The sequence below is a fragment of the Protopterus annectens genome, chromosome 8.part1, assembly GCF_019279795.1.
Source record: "Protopterus annectens isolate FY-2018-M chromosome 8.part1, PAN1.0, whole genome shotgun sequence".
NCBI lineage: Eukaryota > Metazoa > Chordata > Ceratodontiformes > Protopteridae > Protopterus > Protopterus annectens.
This window is the reverse complement of record NC_056742.1, coordinates 141,201,151-141,214,833: the sequence shown is the minus strand read 5'-3', so window position 1 is coordinate 141,214,833 and position 13,683 is coordinate 141,201,151. Positions and strand designations below refer to the sequence as shown.

At 41.9% G+C, this 13,683-nt stretch overlaps 1 protein-coding gene across 2 annotated transcripts in view; it reads left to right on the top strand.

Annotated features, from left to right (window-relative positions):
• The window catches only part of PLCG2 (phospholipase C gamma 2), a 1,878,649-nt gene that overhangs the window by 1,562,673 nt on the left and 302,293 nt on the right, over positions 1-13,683 (top strand). For both annotated transcript variants that reach the window (XM_044081788.1, XM_044081789.1), the window contains exon 24: positions 4,173-4,269. In XM_044081788.1, coding sequence (XP_043937723.1) covers positions 4,173-4,269 — 97 coding nt within the window. The remainder of the gene's footprint in view (positions 1-4,172; positions 4,270-13,683) is intronic.

Here is a 13,683-nt window from a genome sequence, read left to right as displayed (position 1 = left end):
TAAAGCAGAGTCTGTATTGGTTGCATATATTAGAACTTGCTAAGAGACCTTCAGAAGGCTGTCAAGTGGATTTTGCTCAATTCTTGTAGAACTAGCAATTTTCTCTAATCTGGGGGGGCAAGCAGTCATTAAAACTGTTTTACAGGTCCCCGATGTATGCTCTTTTTAGGATAGTCTATGTGGACATAAAGCCGGGCACTGCACTTTATCTGGATTTTAAAACTCTTCAGTTTTAATTTATTTCGCTATATAGGTTCATAGGTTTATAGGTAGGTACTAGGCTATCAGCCCAAGGGCCTACGTATGCCTCGCTAACAGGGTTCCCTGGCTTACGCCACCCAAGAAAGTTATTTTCCTGTGCCACTGTCGAGCAGAGACACAGAAGTGATCCCCGGGGTGTATTTCCTATTTCCCATCCACTCATCAAGATTTTTCTTGAAGAGTGCTAATGAAGAACTTTGCTTGACATAGATGGGTAGCCTGTTCCAGAGTATGGGAAGTTTCTGGGACAGGAATCTATCCCTCCAGCATGTCCTGTTTATTGTGGTGACAAGGTTTAGGTCCCTAGAGCATGTAGCTCGGAGGGATTGGGATTTCTTTAGGTGTAACATGTCTAACAGCCCTGGGTTTGACATAGCTTTATATGTTAGGCAGAGATCACCTCGGAGTAGGCAATATGCTATGGAGTAAAGCTGGAGTTTGTTGAAACGATCAGTGTAGGGCATCTGTTTGAGGCCAGTAATCCTCTTTGTGAGGTACTTCTGTGGCATTTCCAGCTGCTGCAGAGGTCTTGTGAGGTACATTCCAAAAGGGGCATTGTACTCTATAATGCATCTAATAAATGTCGAGTAGAGGGGAACAATGACCTCTTTTTTTCCTGGATGAGAACCCTTTTATGATGAGGTGTGCAACGTAGAAGGACTTCTTGATTACTGTGTCGATGTGACTATCAAAGGACAGACTACTGTCCACCTGGGTCCCAAGGTCTCTTATCACACATTTGGTGTTAAGTAGACTGCTGTCTTATGTAGTAGTTCATGGGTACAGAGTTTTTACCAAGGGGGATGACAATGCACTTTTTGGCATTGAGCTTGAGGCCATGGCTCTGACACCAGACATCTGTCTCAGCGAGGTCCTTCTGTAGGATTTCTACATTATTTGGGGACTCGACTATGGTTCCTAGTTTGCAGATATCTGCAAACTTTGTTAGCCAGAGGCCTTCTGTGTTAGCCTGTACTTCAGAGAAATAGATACCAAACAGGAGAGGTCCCAGGACTGAACCCTGTGGTACTCCACTTGTCAATGGTTTGAGGTCAGATTTGGAGTGTGCAACTTTTACAGTGTGGGTTCTGTCAGTGAGCCAGTTGGCAACCCATCTTGTGACGTAGGGATTTATACCTAGTTTAGTGAGTTTAGCTATAATTCCAGAATGGGGGATGGTGTTGAAAGCCTTGGCAAGGTGAAGATAGGCTGTGTGAACCACCTCACTCTCATCTACGGCTTTGGTGATTGCCTCAAAGAAGATGAACAGGTTCAGGAGGTATGATCTGCCTTTCACAAACCCGAACTGGGTGGGATCCAGAGTTTGGAGGATACCAAATGTCTTTGTTTATGAGTTCCATGATGATATGTTCCATGGCCTTGCAGACCAGGCTCGTCAGGCTAATAGGTCGATAGTTCCTGGGATCAGTGGTGGCTCCCCCTTTGTGCAATGGGATAACTGTTGCTGTATGCCATTCATTGGGAACAAAGCCTGATGTGATGCTATGACTGAATATGGTGCTTAGTTGGGGAGCCAGTTCATTCTGAAGTTCATGTAAAATGCAGCCTGGGATGTTGTCCAGTCCCATGGATGCTGTGTTTTTGGCTTTAGAGAGTGCAGCTTTTACCTGCGTAGTTGTGATTATAGGGACTCTGCATTCTTCTGGTATAGAGATGGGCCCTTTAGGGGGTGAGGGTGGGTAAAGTTAGCACTGAACCTATCTGCCAGGATGTTGGCAGTATCAGTTGGTTCTGTAATTTTTGTTGTGCTGTAACTCAGAGCAGATCTGGGTGTCACCATTGAGATTCTTGACATAGCTATAGAAAGTTTTGTGGTTGTCCTTAGAATCAGTGGTAATTTTGTTTTCATAGCTCACTTTGGAGGATCTTATAAGGGATCTCAGCTTCTTACTGAGGCTGACCAGGGAGCTCCTCCACTCATGGGAATTTACTCAATTTTGCAACAATTTCTTCCTTCTGTTGTACAGTTTGTTTATGGTAGGGGACCACCAAATTGGCTTCCTTTTTTGGGGGGATAGCGTCTTGGTTCTGTTTGGGATAGCACGATCCATGCACTCGTGTAAGTGCTTATAGAGTGCATTTGTGTAGGATTCAGCAGTCACTACTGTATTGTCCATCTGCATGGATGTCATGAAGTTCACCACTTCTGTCTTAAGAAGTATGATGGTGACTTTGGAGAATCTTTTTACCATGGTTTCCTTAATGGGGGGTGGGGGCGGGATGTGGATATCAAGATTGATTAGCTTATGGTCGAATCGAACCAACGAGGAGTTGACTTCAGGTGTGGAACACTGGTCACTCATGTTGGTCATGACTAGGTCTAGGATATTGTTGCCCCTGGTGGGGGTGTGGATAAGTTGATCCAGGGCACTGGAGTTTATGAATTCCAGAAAGTGTTGTGTGAAGGAGTTGGTACATGAGTAGTTTTCCCAGTTAATGGTGGGGTAGTTGAAACTGCCCATTATTACGGTGTTTGGTTGAACCCTAATATTTTCCAGTACATCAAGAAAAGAGGAGTGGGATTTAACATCTTTTTTAAATACCCTGAGTGTTTGTCTATATTAATTTGTCACCTTTTAAAATATTCTTGCTTTCATATTGGTATGTTTTGTGCAATGTTTAGAGCCTAAGTATTTAAATAGTTCAAATGGTTGAAATTCTGCAGGCTGTGGCTTTTATGGGTGTTGCAATATTCTGTTGGGGCTTGGTAGTATTAACAGCAGATGTATTCAGATTCATGAAAAAGGTATCCTTCTCTATGTGCTAACACAGTTTGGCGCAATGGCAGATTCTCATGTATATAACTCACTATTAACATGGACCATGGAAGGAGTCCTAGTAATATTTCTGATAAGCAGGGAAAATGGCTAATATTGTCAGTACTGACTCTGAACTATTGGAAATGGTCCCTTCCTGTATTCTGAGTAGCTGATACAATGCCCTTAATTAATTATCTGCAGTGACATCAAATTCTGAAGAAATGTTAATGTCCTGTGTTGGTGCATAGCTCAACAATTATAAGAACTGAGCGGACAGGAATAGGTTCACATATGTACTGTTATGCTGACTACCTCACACATCTGCACTATGTTAGGTTATGAGAAGAACTACGTTGCAGCTTTCTCCACTGTGAGCCCACTGCATATCAGGACCATTAATTATTAGTGGAGTCTGAACAAAATGATGGCATTATCTTTTTACCGATAATCTGAATTATTTTTCTATAACTGTTTAATACTCTTATCTGTTCACCTTACCTCCTTATTCTTTTGTGTTGCTTGACTTCTCTGTTTTTCATTGATTTGTATTATTATGAACTGTCTTGCTACAAATGTCTCTGCAGCTGATTTATAATTTTGTAATCTTTTTACTATGTAGGTTTTAAAAGTGTCATATCTTTTATTTATTTTAACATTTTTGTTATACTTATGTTTATATATATATATATATATATATATATATATATATACACACACACACACACACACACACACACACACACACACATATTAGAGCACTTCAGTATACATATTTAAAAATACTTTGTATATGCATTAACATCACTGCAGTTCATTATGTTTATTTAAAATAGTATACTTGTATGTATATGTGTATTCACTTCACTGTATGTTTATTTACCCTCAGTCATTTTTTGTGTAGTATTCTCCTGGATTATGCATGAAAAGAGGCTGTTACTGTTTAGTGATCTTTCACAGTCACTACACTCTATTAAAAGAGCTATCATAAACACAGAGTACATAGCAAGTCATATTTTTTACTGCTGTCTTACAGTACCATTTAAGGAATGGTTTCATTAAGTTGCTAGATATAGCAGGCAAGTTAAATTTTGAACAAAGTTGTGTACATGTTGTTTTCTGTTTACTCTATAGGTGGAAAGGTGACTATGGAGACAAAATACAGCTTTATTTTCCATGTAACTATGTTGAAGTTGTGACTGCAGAGGAATCAGAGAATACAGAAGACCAGGTAAGAAGACTGTCACATTTTCTATGTTAAATATATTGTACCACATGATTGCAGTAGCATTTAGGCAATGATTCTTTACCTGTTTGGTGACTGTGGTCTAACACAGAGTATGTATGCCATGTGGCCTGATTTCATGGCCCTACACATGTCTAGTGGAGCCCATTAAGGCTGACAGCAAGTACTTCATATTGGTTTGGTTTCTAAACATCCAAACAGTATCTAAATGCTAAATGATGTCCGCACACAAAGATGTGAATACATGATGTCAAAAGTGAAAAATATAGATCTGAAGTAGTTTTCTTCATTTGGTCTTCAACCTGTGGGATACTGGATGTGTATCTGATCCAAGCCAGAAATCTCACTATTTTATTTATTTATTTTACATTTGTTAACTGGGGGTGTCTAACTGAGCCGAAAAGACCCTTTTTCAGCAGAGGCCCAGGGAGAAAAGCTCCACAAAGAAAAATTACAGATACATTTAGTTAGACATGATCAGTATAAACACAAATTACAAAATACATGTTTTTACAGTGGTATGCGGCACATCAACAGTTACAGTGGAGAGAACAAACAAAAAAATATTAATTTAAAAATAAAGGTAATTAATAGATTTGTGGTGTACAGCTGAAATTTGGAACATAGGTAGAATACATACATAGTACACAGGTACAGTACATACATTGTAGATTAGCCAGTGTTTGTGAGTAAGAGTGAAAACTATTATCTAGTACTCTAGGTTTAGTATGTGTACCTTATCCACTTTCACTAGCCTGGGGAGCAATCATGGCACTGCCAACTTTGCTTGAGATTTTGCCTAATGAGGTTTTTAAAGGAGGCTTTGGATGATGTGTTTTATATGCTAGTGGGGAGAGAGTTCCATTTTTTAGCCACTAAACTACTATATAGTGTGTCTCCAAAACTATTGTAGTTGTTGGTGACTTCTAGTAGTAGTTTGCCTGTTGATCTAAGAGACCTTTTGGCTGAGTGATGGTGTACTAGGTTTTTGAGGCTAGCATCTGCTCCAAGCTCCTCCCCTTACTCATAATACACCTCCACTACCTACCAACCCCCAGATCTCATTTGCTGCGGCTTGCTGAAGCATCGTGATCTCCTGAGCTTTGAGTAGTATGTGGGTTTTTGTCAGCTTTTAAGAAGCTTTTACTCTCTACATTTTATTATAGTGTGATAGTATAGGTTCCCTTTCTCCTCCCCTCACTGGTGCGTCATGAAATTGAACTTTGTTGTAGTTTAGACATTAGTTGGTAAGTGTACATGCTTCCCCTCCCAACTCAGTGTGTTCTGTGTGACTTGAGTGTGGTGAGTGGTTTAAGTGGGAAAACTAGTAATTTTTCTCTCCTTGTTTTTCCCTTCTCTTGTTTGAGTGGCTGATAGAAGCATGGTTGATAAGCCTGTGTTTAAAATGTGCACTGAGTGTGGCCATAAATTGTCTCCAGCAGATGGCCACACTCTGTGTTATGTGCTTTGGTGTGGCCCATTTAAGTACTGACTGCTCTATATGCATGGGTTTTAACCCACACGCAGTCAAGGACAGGAAGGCTAAGTTGGCCTTGAAAGGCCTTCTAACCGTTTCTGAGGTGGTTGCCTCATCCTCAGCTTCTGTCACAGCGGCTGCTGTGACCACCTCTCCTTCCTCTCTTGCCATTGCTTCTGCTCCCTCCCAGACTGGGACTCCCATTTTAAAGCCTGCGGAAGTGGAGCAGAAAAGGGGCAGAGAGATGGAGAGAGAGCCAAAATCCCACAGACCTGAAAAATGTATGAGGTCCCCGGACCTCCCTTCAACCGCCAGAAGTCAGCCTAGGACCCGTGACTCCCCTCGGCTCCAAACTCCGAGATTTTCCCCTGGAGCCAGAGGAGACACACTCTCCATCTAGGGACTCAGTTCCTCGACCCGCAAGGTCAGGGTCCGTGGCCTCGTCGAGGTCCATGCAGAATTTATCGGAAGTTGACATGGATAAAATGATGAGGAGGTTCATTTGTACTCAGATCCAGATGGGGGTCTTGCCAGCCCCCTCTCCCTCAGGATGGGGGAGCTCACTTCCTTTTTTTTTACTCCGATTTGTCCTTCTCCGATCAGTCCACTGAGTTCATAGTTCCGAGGATGGCCTTAGTTAGGGGGTCGGCACCGATGGTACTTGCTTCCTCGATGACGGCAGCTGCCTGGTGTGTGTCGGATCCGACCAGCTCGGATATGAGCTGCTCTCGAAGCAGGAGCTTGGGTGTCGAATCCGAGGGAGCGGAACTTTTTTCATCGGCTCCGGCTTTGTTGGGCCACGTTCCCTCCCTCGGAGCTCCATCCACTTCAGGCCCTGGTCCAATTCTCACATCAAATACGGGGAGACTGGCTTCCTTATTGGTTCCCCAGGAGGTTCATTCTCCCTTGGCATTCGACATGGTAGAAAGGGTTCTCTCCACTGGATTGAGACCCTTGACTATCCCCTCGTACTCTGCCCCGACCCCCACAGCTCTTTTTACGAATCCCATCATTTTACCAGAGAGACAGCTCATGCTCGAGGAGCCCCAGACAGTTCCCCCTGAGGAACAAGTGGCTTGTGAGTTCTCCCTGGAGAACCCCACCAGAGATGTGCTTCACAAGCATACGTGTAAGAGGAGGCACTTGGACTCCCCCGAGTCCATCACCGAGGACATGGATTTGGATGATGGGGAAGGTTCCCCAAGGTCATCTCCCGAGCATGTCTCCTTTGGAGACATCATGGAAATCCTTCGCCATCGGGGAGGTTGGTCCGCCTCCAAACCTTCTTCTGATGAGTCCGTGTTCCTGGAGGCTTTAGGCATGGGCCCATCTACTTCCTGGGTGTCCCCTCCCACAGATTCCTTGGTGGACCTGGTCAACTCACGGGCCTGGAAGGAGCCAGACACCATGGAACCAATCCCTAAATGGCCTGATAAGATCTTGAGTCCTCCTTCAGATAGGCCAGCATGGAACAAGAGCTCCCCCTTAGATGCTATGGTGGTAGCAGCAACCACAAAGAAGGAAATAGCCCAAGAGAGTTCCTCGGTTCATCCTCCTGACTGAGAGTCATGGATGATGGACCGCTTAGGGAAGTGGGTTTACGCATCAGCAACCTTTTCTATTAGGGCGCTGAACTACCTGGTCCACATCATGAGACTCCAGTGTGACCTGGTCAAGGAGCTGGCAGCGTCTCCCCCTAAGTCCATGTTGCAGGAGGACAAGGACTCGTTCTCCATGAGAATGGCCACTTTGAAAGCAGTCTCCAACATGTCCGTGCGACTCCTTTCACATGCTACTGAAGGAGTGGCTAGGGTGGCTGGATCTGGTGTGTCCATGAGGTGCAACACCTGGCTCAGACTATGTCAGTTTTTGGAACCTTTCAAGGCATCTTTTGCCAATGCCTCTTATGATGGCTCAACTCTCTTTGGTAAGACCGTCAAGGAGACTTTAGTCTAGAGTGAGAAGGATGGGAAGACACTGTCTGGCATCGGAATCCACTTCTCGAACCCTCAAAGATCCTTTTCCCGGAATCAGAGAGGGCAAAAGAAGATGTGATTTTGGAAGTCGCAATATTCCCGGGATACTCAGGGCCCTTCTTCCCCCAGGGGCAGAGGGGACGCTGGCCCAGAGGCAGAGGGACCAGATCTTACCCCCTTTGTCGTGAGGCCATGAGAGTGTGGGAATGGGCGATCTCCAGCGGTCATTTTCTCATAGCAGCGCACATTCTGGGACGGTCCAGCATTCTAGCAGACAGGTTAAGTCAGGCTATTCTGATGCCTTATGAGTGGTTTCTGAGTCAATCAGTAGCGGAGCAAATCTTCCTGAAGTGGGGTCAGCCTTGCTGTGATCCCTTCACATCTCCTTCCAACGTGAAGTGCAGAGAGTTTTTCGCTCTGAACCCCTGCCGGGGGAGTCCCCCAGAGATGCTATAGTCCATGCTTGGCCTCCTGGTCTTCTGTATGCTTACCCTCCAGTACCTAAGCTGTTTGTGGCCCTAGTAAAAGTAGAATTGGTGTATGCTGTTCTGGAAAATGTTACATATATGAAAGGCATGAAAGTCAGAATTTTGGGTAGAATAATTTAGACACTGAAGCAGAGTATAATGCAATGAATGCTGAGACATTCAAAGTGCTATGTCTGAAAAGGTTAGAAAATAAACTGTTGTATAAACCGATTAAACATTCTGGACAGGAGATATCCATTTCATTGATATGCTGTTCATCGATTTATACTAACCAATGCATTTAATTGGAGTGCATTACACTGATGAGTACTTATTGCTGTTGTGTAGTGGTGTAAGTGAATAGCACCATATAGCCGCATGCCATTCACTTATACATGAACATGGTAGTGCATTCTGTGATTGTTGGGACTGGAAGACAGTGGGGTAAGTTGACAGTCCTTTATACCACTGTTGTGAGAAGTTGGCATTGGTATGGCTAAAGTTGTGAGGAGACTAGCCCACAACCTGGAAGACGCATGGTTGCTTTCTCCCTGAAAAAGTGCTGTTTATAGCATGTTGGTTTAGTCACTGAGTTTGATGGCTATATGTAACAACATACTGAATAGCAATGTTGTACACATTGATGATTTAATAGAGATCCCTCAAGACACCATGTAAAGCCAGTGGGCTACTAACATGAATAAAAAACAAGAAAGATAAGATTTGCATTTGTTAAATTGAATAGAAGCTCCACATGTGTTAGGTTATTGAGATTCTAAGAAAATGGGAACATTGAAAAGAATTTAGTATAAAAGCACAGCTGAGCAGACAGAATGCAGAGAATGTGCAGTGCTATGATGTACTTTTAAAGTGTACTAACTTTTGTACAGATCTGTGGAGACTGCAAGTTGAATGCTATATCCAGATAAATCCTTACATGCACACATAGAAAGTGCCAGTAGTGCCAAGGCATAGAAATGGAAAGGAACTGAAGAGCATGGAGAATACCGGCATCATTCAGAAACAAAGAGAACCTACACAGCATGAGGAAACAATATTCTTATACTTGGGAAGCCAGATAAGATTTGAATATGCATACATCCACAAGATCTTAAAAATATAAGAAGGGGACATTAACCACTGTGTACTGCAATAGTCTCAACAATGCTTATTATCTGTTACATAATGCTGATATAGTCTCAATAAAACTTAATGTGTGACATTTATCTATGTTCAATGCAAATAAGGTATTTTAACAAATTAAGCTAGCTGAAGAAAATTGAAAGTTATATGCATTCGTTGCATGTTGGTGGTGGTGCTGTGGTAGCGCTGTCGCCTGACAGTAAGACGTTGTCCCGTTCAATTCTCAGAGTGTTTTCTGTCTGGAGACATGCGTGAGTGGGTGTACCTTCGTTGAAGGTTGTGTGTCAGGGCTGGCAACTCGGCACGTAAAAATCTACTGCTAATCATTAGTGGACCGGAGTTCCGCTGTGGCGACCCCTAACCGGGAAAAGCCGAAAGACACAACAACAACACGTTGGGAAGATAATGATTTCTAAGGCTTCCATTTCATATTTTGCTAGTGCCTTAAGTATTTCAAAGAGTTGCAGGAAAATAATAGGATGTTTGGAGGGTGTTGAGAACATTATTGTGGCTCTGTTAGTTTGGATTTAGTCCATAGAAGAGCACAAAAAGAGACTGAGAGAGCTGCTGAACAGATTAAAAAGTGTGTACTTTCATAGAAAGACACAGAATCAGACCGAGACATCTGAAGTGCATGGGTAATGATGTAAATTCATAAAGGCTGGAACCAGAATCAGAAATAGTCAGAGCAAACAGCACAACTAACAGGGCAGAAAGCAACTCATTAATGAAGTTTGGAGGAATAGTGCATTTAAAGTTTATGCCAAATATGCCAGGTATAAGTATGACCTGAAGAAAGGTTTTGGATAAAGATGCTCACTGAAAATGGAAAAAGAAAATGTTTGTAGTGTGTCAGTCTCTTGGTGTGCAATGTTCTGGCTATAAGAGACTACATTTTCTGGCTGTAAGAGACTAAATGTTTTATGTGTTGTATCATTCTGTGTTGAATCAGAGTGCCGTTCTCCAATCCATGTTACTTGTTTTTAACCTGCATTGTTGAGGTTAGACATTTTGTGATATTTCTTGGAGGTAAAATATATTATAATCCTCCCAACATTAGGTAGTTGCATTCATTGCTACACTTCTGAGTTACCTGTGTAATCTTTTTAAAGATAGCAAATGACAGAATGAGGCCAAATATGCATGTTTACAATGAATGCATGACCAAATTGCACAGAATCCCATATAATGGGAAAATGTAAGATAGTATAGTAGTGAATGGTAGCTATCTGACACTTCTACTATTCATTATCAAACATTTAAGTTTTGACACCTTGCTAAATATTATGTTATAAATCATATTAAATGGTAGTTAAGACAATCAAATAGTACTGTTTCATCTTACTAAACAACTAACTAAACTAATAAAGGTAAGATTGTCAACATGCAGTGGGAAGCACAGGCAGCCAAAGCAAATAACTTTTCATATATTTTCACTGTACTCTGTGGATGGCAAGAATGCCTTTCAAAAACTCAAGGATAAATACAGTTTATCAGAAACTGCTGAGAAGGACTTGCAAGTGATCCTCTCTGGCTAACTAATGCTACTGGAAAAGATAGACTGCTAAACAAAGTGAGTGGCTACTTCATCACCAGATCAAAGTTCATGGGGAGTTGAAACATACACTGATCTTACAGTCATTTTTCAAGTTTTTGAAAATAAGCTGACCCTTACTCTAAAAGAGAATATCTCAACCATAAAAGATACATTAAAACTGTCTGAGAAAGGATTGAAGAAGTGGAAAGTAGGATCTTCCAACTGAAAAGGATAACTGAAGACAAATGTCTATTAAATAACCATGCAGGAAATAATGATTGTTTAAAAAATAAGTAAAATAAATCCAGAGATCTGACTGACACAAAACATCAACCTAATTCATGGTCAGCAGCAGCAGGATATGTTCCATATAATTCAGGACCAAATGACTGTGTTCCACCATGTAATAATAACAACAATAATAATAATAATAATAATAATAATAATAATAATAATAATAATAATAATAATAATATACACATTTGTTAACCAGGTAGGCCCACTGGAGTCACAATAGCTTTTCAGGGACATGACCAATGACAGATTAAGTTGCTTGCTCAAGGTCACACAGCAGGCAAGTGATGGATGACTGAATCAAACCCTGTACCACAGGACCTACAACTCACATGTTTAACCCTCTGCCAGACAACCTATGTGGTTTCCAGATGTAAGTGATATATAGAATCTTTGGTAAATTTCAGAGTGAGTTATGTATGCATGATGCCAGGATAATCCTATGGGCTAGGCTTGTAAAGGCTCCAGGGCCATTAGCATAGTACACACCTATGAACCTATGTATGAATATAATGACTCCTAACTATGTTCTCAGTTTTTTTGAGAAACTGCATTATATTTATCCATATACAATATTAGCTTAAAGCTGTGATAGTTTGTATGTTCTGATATTGCCCTGTGCTGCATTTAGTATTTACATGCAGTATCGCTTTTCATACTTGATTTTTACTACTGGTTTTCTAATAAGAACTTACAGCCAGCTCCCTAAACATATTGTTGTTTATCATATGTAATTACATGCAGGTTGCTCAGACTTTCTGATAAGAATAATACTATTACTATGCTTAATACTAATTAATATATTGCTATGGCAGAACACTTACAAGATGGATTGGCCTATGAGAAGGCTAATTTCTACTGATATTAGAATGTAATACAATGGCTAATAATGCTAGTAGATGAAGGAATCCATTTGCAGTACATTTCTCTTATATGAAGAAAAGATGGAGGAGTTTCCAGTTAGGTTTTCTTCATTTGTTTATCATCTTCCTAAATTATATAAAACCATGTATAAATACCCATAGATAACCTTAGATGTTCTTCGTGTTTCACTGTTGCAGTCATTACATTTGGGTAATCTGCTTGCAGGTTGCCCTCAGTCGGCCTGATTAACAAAGTCTTGGGTCCAGCGTCAGTTGCTGTCCCTTCTTCCATGACGTCAGGTTGTCAGGGGTATAAAACATGCAGCCGATGCCATTACATCAGTCTTTCTTGCTGTGCGCTGACCGAAGCAGAAGCAGTTCGCAAGTGCCAGTCGGCCGACTCCTGAAATTTTTGTTTTCAAGTTTCAGAACCGAAGTCTTCAACTAAAAGCTAAGTACCCCATTGGGGAAACTTTTTCTTGCTCTAAACCGATGTCAGTAAAAGTTAATAATTACTTGTGGAAAGCAAATACCTCAAAGATTTTCATTCGTACTGTATTCCTTGCCTAGGCCCTGACCACGATGTACCTTGCTGTCGGATTTGTGCTTTATTTAATCAGCGCACTATCCATCGTCGGTATATTTTTGCCTCTAAATATTTTGGTTCTCAGTTTAATTATCCAGAAATGTCGTCGGTTAGCCATCTGACTACCGGGATTCCAAAAAAACACAAAGATAAAGACAGACACAGACCGCTGAGGTCCAAAACTGCCGATGACGCTTCTCCTAAGCCAGTCGCCAGTTTGCCGGTACTCAGTGAGGTGCTTTCACAGCCCCTGATACCTGCTACTTCTGATTCGCAGGCCTCTATTGAGACCCATTCGGAGTCCGGTATGCTGCGAGATAGTTCAACTATGGAACCCGCGAATGTCTCTACTTTGGATGGGTCCGGAGCCGCTGTGCAGGCACCGGCTTTTGAGTGTGTATTCAGGCCTACGGACTTGCATATTAAATCGATGCCTCCTTCATTACTAAGGCCTAAATCTCGATCCATGTATAAAAAAACCAATGCCCAGGCCACATGCTCAGGCCTCTATGCTTAAAAAACAAATGATAAAAATGGCTGAAGATCTAATAAATCTAATCAGGGGTAGCCACCCCCCTCCCCTCCCGTTTCTAAGAGGCCTAGGGCTGAGCTTGACTATGAATCTTCTGATCAGGATTCTGTTTTTTCTGACTCTTCTGATGACCTGGATTAGTCCTTACCTACTTATGAGGATTCTGATTCAGAGGACTCTATTCCCTCTGCTTTCCCTCCTGAGGATTTTTCTTTTGGGGAAACCTTACATACTCTAAGGGAGCATTTTCATTGTGAAAGCCAGGAATTTTCTGATTCAAAAAGAGGCTTAGGGATTTCCTTCTCCTACCTCAGCATAGGCCTTTAGCTATTCCTTCTGTACTAGACATTGTTGATGATGCTTTCTCGGAATCTAGTTTGACCCCTGATTCCCTGCCTCCTGCTTCCAGTAAACCTGACAGATACTACAGGGACCCAGAGTCCCACAAGTTCCTTTTCAAAATCCTGTTGCAGATCCAGAGACTGTTTCACAGGGGCCCAATGGCATTAAGGCTTCTACTACTA